The following is a 13,209-nucleotide window of genomic DNA, read 5'->3' on the forward strand; positions in this document are numbered from 1 at the left end:
GCTTTCTTGTCTGGCAAAGCACATAGTTAAATCTACCCCATATCAAGAAGGTACTTTCTGTAGTATTCTCCTATTGCCCAGTTGGATTTAAACTTGTGAAGTGGTTTGTTGAACTGAATCCATAAAAATAAGTGAGTTATTCTAAAAGAAAAAAATTACTGCAAAGAAAAATCTGAGAAAGTGGCTTCTGACCTCAATTTTCTTATGCTTAGCCTCCCACTAAAACCCCTTGTGTTTTTCTTGAGGTTCTTTTGGATAAGAATATTTCCTTATTGCATTTGTGTATGTTTTTCAAAGCTGTGTAAGCTCTGAAAGCCCTCTCTTCTCTGAGACTTCTGTGAAAAACTGCTTGGAGCACTTCAGAATGTCGAGACTCCTTGCCTGACTAGAAGGTCTCGTTACTTACGTCACACTTGAGGGCAGTTAAATGAACCCCTTCTTCTCAAACCCCTGTCCTTTTTCTTTACAATTTCATTCACACTTGCCTTGCAAAGGACAAGGGCAGGAAGAGACCAAGTCATTCACTCAGACAAGTCATTGACTCATTAAGAGGCAGGAAATGCCTTTCTGGTTTTGGGGAGAAGTGTTCCTGAAGAAGTTGCCTCAGAGGCACTCTGAATGTAAAAGCTACCACGTGCTGAGGGTGATAGCAGTGTAAAGTGAGGCCACAAACGCATTTTGGAAGCTCCCAGCACTCCGTGGCCTGATTTTCATCTGTTCTTCCCTTCCTGGCTCTTCCTGTTGGCATCTCAAGCAGCTGCCAAGAGGAAATGTTAACTGTAATGCCTTATGCACTCCTGACTATGTGAATTGAGTTATGGTGCCCCAAAAAAAGGTGTTACTATAGTTTGGGTGCAGGTTTTAATGTTAAAAGCTTGCAGGAACCCTCTGCCACTTAGCTCAGTTGGTTTGAGCAGGGTAATGGTGGCAATGCCAAGGTCCAGGTTCAGTCCCCATGGGGGCCATTCACTCAAGAGCTGGACTCCACAATCCTTGGGGGTCCCTTCCAACACAGAGTAACCCCTGATTCTCACTGCAGTGGAGCAGAGAGACTTTTAAAACACCTGACCCCTTTAGGACATGGTCCTTTTTTGGAGCCTCTCAAAATTTGTTCCTCTGTTTTCAGAGGCCACATTTGACATATTTTGGTTTATTTCTTACTCTACTATATATCTTGACTAAAAATAGGTCAGAACTACCAAGCTTGATCCTTAGGAACTCCTTTTCTGGATTCATATTATTGCATACAGCCCAAATTGAGAAAGCTTGCATTTGTGAGGCTCCTGAAAGTCTTGCAAGGAAACACACAGCTCCTGGACTTAAATTCAGAGTATTCCTCCTTCCCCATCCCCACACAAATTCCCTGTTATCTGCAGTCAGCTATGCTTTGCTGCCTTGACTGGAGAACAGTGCACTCTTGTGGGGCAGAATTAAAACCAGCAAGGAACGTGGATTCTGCCCTTCTCCATAAAATAACTTCAAACTCAGAACAGTTGAGTAGCTTCAGTAGGAGAGGATGAAAACTGTTCCCTTTTTTCACTAGGTGGTTCAGGAGATGCACTGAGTACAGTACCTTGGGTTCTACACTTTTTCCAGCTGAAAATCTTTTGCTGTGCACTCAGAGTCTGTCTCTCACATCCCATGTATACTTAGAGAGAAGCAAAAAAAAAATCAATAATAAAGGAAAAGGTATTTTTCAATGGATTAAAAATCAATAGTACTCCTCATAAATGCTTTAATATAGGAGGAAAGGTAACACTCCATGATCTTGTGGCTCAATGAGACAATCTGCCACTTCACTCCTAGAAGGAAGCACACATTCTACCAGGAGCTACCTGCTGCACTGCAACATTCAGTGTAATGAGAATTGATGTAATCTGGCTCCTCTGTTACAAAGTCTGATCATTTCAGCAGCTTGTTTCCTTAAATCCAACAATCTCTGGCATCTTTGTGGCTCAGACAATCAGTTATTGGGCAGACAAGCCTTTCCTCCTAAATCAATAATTCAAATCCAAAGCAGTGACCAAAATCAATCCAACAACCGGAGGTCACTGCAGCCTGATGGATGCGTGGTGACTGGTATGAAATGAGTTTGTGGTTTCACTCAAGGCATAATAGTCAAGAGTCCTTTTATGGGGAAAAAGGAAAAAAAAAAAAGAAAACATCTTCACAGTTGATAACATTTTCTGTGCTGTGCTGACAGATCTCAAAGAGAAACACAGAAGTGAGGCTGAATGGTCTTTTCCCTTCCAACAGTGGTGCACTCAAGTATGAGCTTGGTGTCCTTTGAAAAGCTGTCTTGCTGCCTCCTTTCTTTGAGAGAAAAAAAAAAAATATAAAATTGTGTACCCTTAACTTTGCACTGAAATCAGCCGTAAATGTGACCTACTACTTTGAAGACTTTCTAGAACATTTTCTTTCCAGCTGCAACCATGAACCCGAAGATATAAAACAGCATGTACACAGCAAAAAGCTATCTTTAGTTCAAGATATCTGGTGGTCATTACCTGCTCCAACTACTTTATCAATGGATATATTGGAAGCATCCAGTTCCTTGGCAAATTCATGCACAGCTTGGTTGGGATCCTCATACGTGTGTGGATCTACATAAGTTCTCAGACCCGGGAGCTTCACTGTGTAAAAACAAATTCAGAGAGAAAAAGTTACCTAGACTTGAGTAATCCTTCTAAAGAAAGTTCACGAAACCACAGAAACCAAATCAATAGATGGAAAAGGTATTCTTCAAATCTAGTTTCTGTGGGTCTTCAGAATCTTTGTACAGAGTGAAACCTGACATTAATGTACTGCACAGAAGTGTGACAATCCATTCCAAATATCTGCTTTTCCAATATTAAAATACCACTCACCCCTCCCAGGCTGCTACATTTCGATGCTGCCTTATATTGACCCTTCCAAAGTAAAAGCAAAGGGGCAAGGAACAACATGTGTTGCTACAGTCAACCTGAAAAATTCTTAGGAATATATTAAGAAATCAGATTAACTCCAGGTTTTGGTTTTTGTTCCCCTAAGTCCATCAACAAGATGCGTAATAAGAAACTTATACATGAAAAAATGCACCCCTGCCTCAATCCCTCTGCCAGAACATGCAAGGATGGCAGATAATTGTTCTGAATAAAGGCTGGCTCTAGAGCTTTGTTCCCCATACATTCATGTTATTATTTTAGCCCCCTCTAGAATTTCCTGGCTAGGGATTGCTGGAAGAGATCAATCCCAACCTGTTCCTCCAACAAAAATGCTGAAAGCAAAGCACAGCCTCATTCCCCCTCTCCAGCTCAAAGCCGTGCTTGTGTTTGCACCCAGTACCTTCTGTGCCTGCCCCTGTTGTATTCATTTTATAACAGGAATATATTTTATTAACAAAAAGTGAAATACCCAGCTTGAAGTTTTCTGCTTCTGACACAAACCCTACATTCCCAGACATTTATTCCAGCTTTCCCTAACGGTACCAGTTGGTCTTGTAAAAGATATTAACTCCTTCAACAAACACTGCTTTAACCCACTCAGGAATATCCTTTCCAGCTTAGCATTATTATACTGCAGCAATTTTTTCACTGCTAAAATAGTTAAACCTTTTTTTGCTGGGCTTGCACAGATGGGAAAAAAATACCTTTGGACCATGAGAGCAAGGAATTGTTTTATCAAACAATGCAAAGAGTATGTAAAAAAAGAAAAAAAAAAAAATTTACAGGGATTTATTGGCCTCAGAACTGACAAAAAAAATGATGGAACTGAGCTCCCAAGCTAATTGCCTTGAAAACAATGCAAAGTAAGAGCCATGCTCTCAACACAAGGGCTGCGTGTGCACGGCATTAAAAGCCGACTGTGTTTCCTTCAAGAGCCTGATGATTACAGAATTACCTGCAAGTAAAACAAAAAGTAATTGGCTGTATATTGCTCTTGGTTAAAAATCTTGTAAATGCTCCTTCCCCTCCATGCTGAATGTACATTACAGGCCCCCTCACATCCCCAGTAAAAGTAACAATTAAAAGCTTCTGCACTGTGGGGTTTTTGGCTTGGGATTTTTAATGCTGACCCCAGAGGTTCCCAAGATCAGGTGATGGTGGCTGCAAGGAGAATAATCCCTTCACACCAATAATTAAGGGCAGCCTGGGCAGTAACTGGGTTCTGTCATGAAATACAGATAATAAACACGTGCACATGTGTTAAGCTGCACTACTTTACAGCTCATTCTGTGCAAACATAATAATTTACATTTTTATTTTAACAGCACAAATTGCCCTAAAGGTAGCAAAAAAATAAAAAGGCCCAGCCAGAGAAGGCAAAGGGAGAGGATCTGAGGAGGTGAAACATTTTTGTTCCTTTGAAGTAATATTATAGGATTTGTAATAAGGCTGCAGGGAATAGTTCATGGCTGGAGCCTTTTTAAAAGTAATTCAGAGTAAACTGACTGAAATAAACCAGCTGCTGTATTTAAGATGCTGAAAGTTTACGACAGCCAGGAAAGTTACTTTGTCCCTTTTTAGTTCATAGGAGAGATTTGCTTACTCTTTGGGAAAGACTGTAGCTTGGTAGATTAAAAGTTTCAACAGCCACGCACGTACATACTTACAAATTCTAACAGATAAGTATCTGCAAAATCTAAAATAAATGATTTTCAAGAACTTCTGACACACATACCAGGCCCATGATTGGCTCTGGTCTTACTGCATAGTGAATCAGCATGGCACTACTCAGAAAACAGTACATAAATATCTAAAGCCAAATTAAAAGCAATTTAATCCACAGGAATTTAACAGCACTGACATGTTTAAGAATGGTGATTGCAACTTTCCATTGTGTGGGAGTAAGGAGAGCAAATTCTGACCTGTTATTTGTCTGTGACACTTATTTTACTGGCTGCTTTTATTTTATAACCTCATTAAATTTGGATGATGAAGCATTAATTCTATGGGCCACATGTAACTGTAGAGATTTTTTTGAGAATAGTTGTTTAGCAGTTGTTGGGCTGCAGCTTGTGTATCCCCTGGCAGTGCTGGGGAAGGAGACAGAAATCATGGATATTCATGCTCTTGGCTCTCTGGAGATAAGGAAGGGCAGGAAACTTAAAAGAATAATAATTTGAACAGTCGGAGAACAGTTATTCCATTGTCATGAGGATTGGGAAGCAGCTCTAATTTCCATCTAGTGCAGGTAAATCCCTCATTAAAATGTTAATTCACTTATATTTTGGCAGGGGGCACCTGATTATGGTACCAGCAGCTCCTTTCTTGCAAATAGTAGAGTGCCAATATTGTGTGCAAAAAAACCCCACATATATTAATGTCACAATGTGCTAAGAAATAGAAATATATGGCTCAACCATGGTTTACATGGTGTAGCAGGACACTCATCTCCTGAAACAGTTTCAAAGATGAACTACTGCTTCTTATCAAACAAAGAATTATGTGGGGAAACAAAAAATGGATTTTTTGGTCTTGGTGTTTATGGGGGGCACTACCTTTGCCTGTAAGGATATAAAAATCCAAAGTACAGTAAAAAAAAAAAAAACCAAAACCACCATGTAATCCTCCCATTCCTGATCAGGAATTAAGCTATCACCTTCTTTCTCCCTCAGCTTCTCCTGCTCCAAAACGATTCTTTTCCTGTTTTAAAGGGTATATGGATGGAGCTTTGCCCATGAGCCAATCTTCAGGACACACAGCTCTGCTGTGGAAAAGTGTAACAAAGCTACACACATTGCAAAGAGGACCCAGGACCAGGTTATTACTATTATTTGTAGTTGAACTCTGCCAAGCAAACAATTGTCACAGTAGCTGTAGTGTTCATCAAGACAGGTTTAGCTGATTTTTATTTTGCTTTGGGAAAGAAAAATACGTTTCTTAGACTTTATATAACGAGGAAGTTGCAGCTGTACTTTGGATTTCAGTGATGCACAGCATAATCAATATCACAATTCCAACCACATGCATTGTTTGAGCACAGACAGTGATGTTTTGCTCATTACTAACCTGAACACAGATGAAAGAAATTGAAACAAAGAATAATTGTTTGGGGAAAATCTCCTTACCCACAAGAGAAAGGATAATTCTCTTCCTAATTTCACCTTGGTTTAAGCGAGGTATGGCTCTTTTTTTTTTTTTTAATTGAAAAATATCAGTTACCTAGGGGATGAATTCAACAGATCTGAAAGCATTAAAAAGCTCCAGTAACTTACAGTGGCCATTCCCAAAATGCAGCCTTTTCTCATCAGTGCCATGTTTAGACTTCTTGTATCCACAGAATCTACAAGCAACAGAGAAAAAAAATTAATACAGAGAATTTTATGTGTTAACTGCAGGTGGAAACAGAATAGAATGTTTTCCCTGCACAATTAAATGCCTGTTTGAAAGTTTAATGATATTTACATTCTCTGTGCCCTATAGAGGCATGTGATGTTCTCAGGGAATTTGAGGAAATTGGCTAATGAGAGGATTTGTTGATTTTTGACCCCTACAGTTTAATTTTACAATTGCCTGAGAATGTGTTTATAGCATTTTTTAACAACTGCTGCATGATTTGGGCTGCTAACTCATTACTGACTGTGAGGCAGTGTTTGGAGCTCCTGGGCAGCAGACAAAGAATTAAAAACCAGCCAAAGAATTAAAAACCAGCCACACCACGACACCCGACGTGCCATGGTCATCAGGGCCCCTCTGGGACACGGCAAGGGGAGAAAATGTGCAAATCAGACACCAGACCCACCTCCCAATCAAGATGTACACCACCACTGTGAGGAGAATGATGGCCACTGCTGCTGAAATGGCAATCATCACCACCTGGCTGTTCTCACTGGAGATGGAGAACGCTGCAAAGTCGACACAAAAACATACAGATAACCTCACACACACACCTCATTGATGACATCAGAATTTACATGCATATAAGGGACAGACATCACTACATAGCTTTTGGTCTCCTGGCAGATATTTCGTCCAGGACTTAATTTTTCATCAAATAAATACAAGGGAAGAAAACATAAGACTCCAGCCATCTTTGCCAATTTACCAAAGTCGCTTCTGCTGCTCTCAACTTTTAGTCTTGCTAATTGTAGTGACTGCTGGCAAACTGATGCTAATACATAAACATATACACAAATACAAACATTCATGTCAGGTATGCCCTTTACGTCATGCTCAGTAAAGGAGTATTTCCTTGGCAAGAAATCCCATAATCATCACCTTCCCTTCCCCCTCTGTACGATGGGAAGTGCTTTTAGGAGCTACGTCTCCCAGTCAAGCCTGACAATATCCACACGAAGAACTGTGGAAAGCCAGGGCATGCAGGCACAGATGTCTACAGGGAAAATAAGGGCTATTTTCTGCCTTGTTTTGTGTATCTCCCTGTGCTCCCTAAGCATGGAACTTTGGAGTGCTATGCAATGACAGGATGCCTTTAGACCTCTGGTGTGAGGACCAATCTCCAGCAGAGACCTCCTGAGCTCCCCCAAGCAGAATTAAACTCCTCAGTGCTCCAAACTGAGCTGGGGACTCCCACCCCTGGCCCACACATGGCAGAGAGCCTCTCTCTAGGGTCACATCATTCCCATCTCTGCCTCTTACACACCCACAACTGCACCCAGTTATGACAACTTGGTAACACAGGAACAAACTTGTGCCGTTCTGAGCAATATCTGTGTAATTTGTATGCTTATTATTGAGATGTGCACCACTCTCTCCTTCCACATTTCTGCTTTTTCATTTTATCCTTCTTTTGGTAACATTGCAGAGAAAACTCATTAACCTCTAAGCTGTTAATTTTTTTTTTACCTCTGCAACATATTTTTTTCCTCCTTGATGTAATTGTCCTATCTTGAGTTCTAGTTTCAACTAGAATGCCAAAGTTGCAAGTCACCGTAACAGCAATTTGTAACTCTTTTTTCTAAACATGAAGCTTGTTTGCCTTTCAGAATAAGAGCTGGGGTGGGAGAAGGAAGAAGTGGGGATCAAACATATTGCTTATCTCAAATATACACAGAATCAGGGTGAAAGATTTGGCTTGACACTACTCTTTGTTCTTCCATCACACTTCCTCCCTCAGCAAGAGCCATGGTCTAGCAAGGCACCAGTTCTGGCCTGAGGTAGAAGCAGGGTAGGGAATGGAAGAAAACACCACCTGTGATAGTTCTGGGATACTCTTTATAGCCTGTTTCAGGTTTAATGATAAAACATAAAGTCACACAGCAACGCTACCAAGAAAGACACATCATAAATAGTTATGAGACACTTTTCCTCAGCTAGAAAAGGAGTGAAAGCAGCCATTCAGATCAGTCAGGAGCTGGGCAGGATGTCAGCATAAACCATTTGAACAAATACATACAGTCTGGGCTGGTCTCAAACTCAAACTTGCGGCTGCTTGTCCCATATCCAGCTGCAGTTCGGGCTCGGATTTGGAAGACATAGGTGGTGTCAGGCTTGAGGCCACTGATGGTCACGTTGGTGCCTCTGGCTCTCAAAATAGTATAGCTTGTCTCTTGTTCCTGCTTTTGAAAAAAGACATTATCAGATTAAAACCACACCCTTAAAAAAACTGGTGGTTGGTACTAAACTACTACAAACGTCCTGGAGAGGACTGGCATATTTTTGAGTATTTATAGCCTGACATATGCTTGTACAAACATTGATTTTCAATCATCTTTTAACAAGATATCTTAAAGCATCAGATTTGCCATGGTATTGTGCTGTAAATGGAACACTAGACATGAGGAGTTTATGACATGCTATTAAATGGTTTTGCATCGTTTTGTCCGTGGTCTGTAATACAACAAGAAAATTATTAGAAGATTATTTAAAAAAACATAAATCAGATTTGCCTACTGCACTGAACTGGAAGTTGTAACAGGCCAACTTAGACATTTTAGGGCCCTGCAGAGCTGTTGCAGGATGCAGTTTTTACTGCCTCACATTTTACAAGACAGTGGTTACCTTTATAACAGTCAGAAGGGAAAGCCCACTTGGGCTCCTCAGCTCAGCAAAAAGGCAGATTCAGCTGGTTTCCTACTGTGCTATAAAAACTATGAGATAGTTGTGTCCATCCTCATTTGGACAAAACCACACTGAACTCAGTCCTGGACTATGTTCATAACCCCTCTCTGCTTAACACTCACCTAGGTCTGACATAATGTACTTTATATAAAATAAGAGAAGGACTGGTTTGTAAGTTGGTAGGTTTGGATTCAATTCACACTGTGTAAAAAGCTAATCCTGATAAAAGTATGTCTCAGTCCCACTGTAAGCACATAATCTTAACGTTTAAGCATGCATTTGGAGCCTGAGGTACTGCTTATTTTACTAAAGCCATCTTGTACCAAAAGAGCATTTTTGGCTTCCTAAATATGGCAGCTGGAACTGTCTCAGGAAAAAAAAAAAACACCTCTTGGCCAGCAGCCACACATGTGGGAAACTGTGAGAATCTCAATTGTTTAGGTTCCCCACCATGAACTTCTCTGTTCTGGAGGTGGTGGGGATTTCATGCGATGTCCTTTTACTTTGAACCCTGTGCAGAACACTGCAGCCATTGAATTCTGCCGGGCTGAAAGCAGAACCCCAGCGAACGCACGTCGTGGGCAGAGAATCTCACCTAACTCTCATCATGTTTTATGGCATTGCATTAGCTGCTGAGGGGCTGACATTTCAACTCCAACAGCACTGGAGCGCCAGGGCATGAGCACAGGGGCTGGAAAATACCCAACACACTCGCTGCCAAGGCCATTTCACCTCCACGTGTAAAGTTCAAGTGACTGGAGTTGTTTTAGGGTGTTTACTCTGCCCTGCTGTCTGCAGGAATAGAGTCAGGATATTCCAGGTTAGTAGGTGAACATCAGAAATTGTTCACTTTGGTGCTAAAGAAGCCTAAGTGCCCTGTTCTTGCCAGTCTTTGATACAGAGAAACAGAAACATTTACACCATAGTTAGGGGAACTGCCAGAATCTCCACGTAATATTCAACATTATGTTCATGAGAAATCACAGTGAAAGGAAAAAAAGAAAGGAAAAAAGAACCCCAAAAAACAGAAAAAGCAGCTAAGCCTGTGCCTAAAAGTTACCATCCAGGATCCAAACCTCAGGTAGGGTAAGCTGGAGCCAGGCTTCAAAGAATGACTGTAAAAATGTTGACCATGGCCCATTTTCTTTGCACAGTAAAAATAAAAAGGAAATCAAAAATTGGGCCTCCTCAGAGTTTCCCAATACTTCTCTAAAAAGTTCTCTGTTCTAAATTCAGGGGAGCAAATGTACAGGAAGACACTCTAAATAGCTGACAGGCTTGAGTAAAATTATTTATTTTTGAACTAACAAAGGCCTAGTATTATAATTTGCAGGCTCTCCTTATCTTGTCATTCAGTTGGATGTAGGCAACTATTTTAATTTCAAAGGCATAATAATCTTGTCTTTAAAACACAACATCTTTTGTGTATGCTATGACTGGACATTCATTTTGATCTCGCTTCAGGCTGCTTTTATGAAATGCAAACATTTCCTTCTGGTGCAGATACATATGTGCAAGGGAAAATACAGTCATGGCCCTGTCTGTTAATAATCCACGCTGGAACTTGGAAAATAAACCTTTAAAACAATGGTATGGAGGATGTCATGGTATCTCAGTTTATGGGAAGCTTTTTACACACATATTTTGTAAGTCATTTTTTATGTTACTAGTAATCAAATCAGTGCAACACCACATAAAAGCCCAAGTTTATCTTTCTTGGGGATAAGGCAAAACTTCAGAGATACAGCACTATAGCTGCCATAAGCAGAAGGAAAACACAAAAAGGAGAGTCAGTCTTTGCCAAGCAGAACTTTAACCAAACACTCTGAGGATAAATTTGAACTTGGATGCACAAAGCAATTTCTTCCTGAATACCTCTGCATAGTTTACCAGACACAACCTTTGCTGGGAAGCAAATCCTACTATTGCTAGTGTCTCATCTGCAAGTGACATTTTATAATTTGATACTTTGTTTTACAGAAAACATTTTGGAGACATTTTAAATTGATAGTGGCAGTACCAGTAAGGGTGAATGGTTTTCCCTTTTACAGATAAGAACAGAAAGTGCATATATTATAGAGGAAAAATATTTTTTCCATCAGCTTCATGTGCACTTGTGAGGCCAAAACCTGACTACACATTTCTGGGAGGAGGCCACAGTCCTGATACTGCTCCCCTTATTGCCAGAAGTGAGCTCTTCATGGATATGACATTTCCTACAAGTCTTGCAGAATATTCATGGCCTACCTGCATTTAAAGCCAGAATAGTAAGAGTTTAAAAGCAACAAAGTGAATCTGAATATAAAGCAGATTTTCAGCCTCAAAGTGCAGAGTTCTGTGTTGCCTGTAGCCACTGATCACACAATTCCTATGCAAAAAAGGAATTGCAAAAGCAAATCTATTATAGCAACGTGAGCCTGCAGCTGAATTTCATTTATTGTTTGCAGAGGACTCCATCTTAATAAACTGCACATGATTTAATTGTAAGCCACATCTTCAGCTGAAACAATTAATAGTTTGTGAGTGGTATTTAAGAGATGGCTTTTTTCTGTACCTTCACATGACAAGATACTCCTTCATGAGGACATGGTTATGTGAACAAGGACAAGGAGGAAACAAAGAATAGGGCTTGTGCAAGAAAAAAACATGACTTTGTTTTTTATGCACTTTGACGGCTGAGACACTTAAAATTCAGCACAGCATTATATGGATGAACTAAACTAAGGTGTCATCTAGTATCATTAACTTATATAAGCATAAAATGTTATGCCTTACCATAAAATAAATGCCTAAAAATTCCATATGGTCTCCCTCTGAAAGAAGATTTTGTTTCTTTTAAATGTTTTGAATAAATATTGTCTGGGGCTTCACAATAAAGCTCTGATTTTTTTTTTTGCAAAAAAATACAATTCTATTCCAAACCCTGCTTCTGAAAAACTGCCACTCAGTTCATCATGCCATGAAGTGTTCAAAGCCTGGCTGGATGGGCATTTGGACAGCCTGGGATAGTAGAAATTATCCCTGCCTATAGCAGGGGGTTGTAACTGGATGATCTTAAAGGTCCTTTCCAACCCAGGCCATCCCGATTTATTAAAAATAATTAAAATAGTTTCCTAAAGCTGTAGCTACTAATTTCTTTAAACACATCTAAAGCTCTGCTCTTTCAGCTACACAAAGCCAATAACTGGTGAAAAAAACCAAATGAGCAGGATAATTAACTACCCTTGAGAAACAGAATATATTTCACATATTTTATGACAACAATCCATGAGAAAAAAACTACAAGATATTATAATTTGGATACATGACATTGTATTTTTTTATTCCAAAACTCTTGTAATATCCTAAATACTTTAAGACCAGTTTAGCAAAATAATGTCACGAACAAGATGTATGACAGAATTGGGCTGACCTGCATTGCTCTATTAATGCTCTATTTTTAATTTCTAAGAGATGACAAAAGACATGTCAACTGAAAACAAGCAGGATGAAAAAGGATGGCTCCACATAAATAAGCAATCAGGTATGATTTGTCAGGAGAAATATCCAGATTTGCTAACTCAGAAGGGTTTATTTCCACTCAAGAGCAGTGGATTTTCTGATGAGCACCAGCAAGATGATTACTGAAGCTGAAAATCAAATGGACTGGACCGGTTTGAAAAGAAACCTCTCCTTTTAGAAGAGGAGGGAAGGAAGCATGCTTAGGGATCCCAGACTGAAAAGCAGCATCTTCCAAAAGTGTTTGCTGGAGGAATGGAGAGTATTCCACATGAGCTGCTCTGGCCCCAGGTAAGTTTATCGGAGAACTACTTTTGAACCTCTTACAATTTGCAAAGCTTACAAATACATAGATTCAAACCTCCTGACAGCAGATTTGCTTTTCACATTTTTTTTTCCCCTCACAAACCCTGAGGAATAGGCTTCTGACTCCCCAAGGGCCTGCAGAACACATATTAAAAACGCTGGTGCCAGAAGGTTGGCTTTTTAAAAGCCTTTTGCTCTAAATGGCCTGGCTCCCATTGTCAAGCACTTGGCTCCCTGGTTTAAGAAAACTGTCTGGTGCATATGAACTCTTGATCACAGACTTCAAAGGGGAGAAACATATGTGCAAGATCAGCCTCCTAAGACTGGTGGGTTGTCTTATAAAGCTGTCTTATGACAACCAATTGCTCCCTGAGAGTGGATACACCCGGTGGGAATAGGAGCT

At 40.1% G+C, this 13,209-nt stretch overlaps 1 protein-coding gene across 1 annotated transcript in view; it reads right to left on the minus strand.

Moving 5' to 3' along the window:
• The window catches only part of EPHA3 (EPH receptor A3), a 177,095-nt gene that overhangs the window by 34,000 nt on the left and 129,886 nt on the right, over window positions 1-13,209 (minus strand). Inside the window, exons 7-10 of the mRNA XM_088051865.1 lie at window positions 8,338-8,500; window positions 6,724-6,826; window positions 6,197-6,264; window positions 2,508-2,633 (exon numbers count right to left, since the gene is read on the minus strand). Coding sequence (XP_087907991.1) covers window positions 2,508-2,633; window positions 6,197-6,264; window positions 6,724-6,826; window positions 8,338-8,500 — 460 coding nt within the window. The remainder of the gene's footprint in view (window positions 1-2,507; window positions 2,634-6,196; window positions 6,265-6,723; window positions 6,827-8,337; window positions 8,501-13,209) is intronic.

This window comes from Pseudopodoces humilis, chromosome 2 (genome assembly GCF_049639895.1).
Source record: "Pseudopodoces humilis isolate 2021_Gansu_Grassland_sample_001 chromosome 2, ASM4963989v1, whole genome shotgun sequence".
In the NCBI taxonomy this organism is placed as follows: domain Eukaryota; kingdom Metazoa; phylum Chordata; class Aves; order Passeriformes; family Paridae; genus Pseudopodoces; species Pseudopodoces humilis.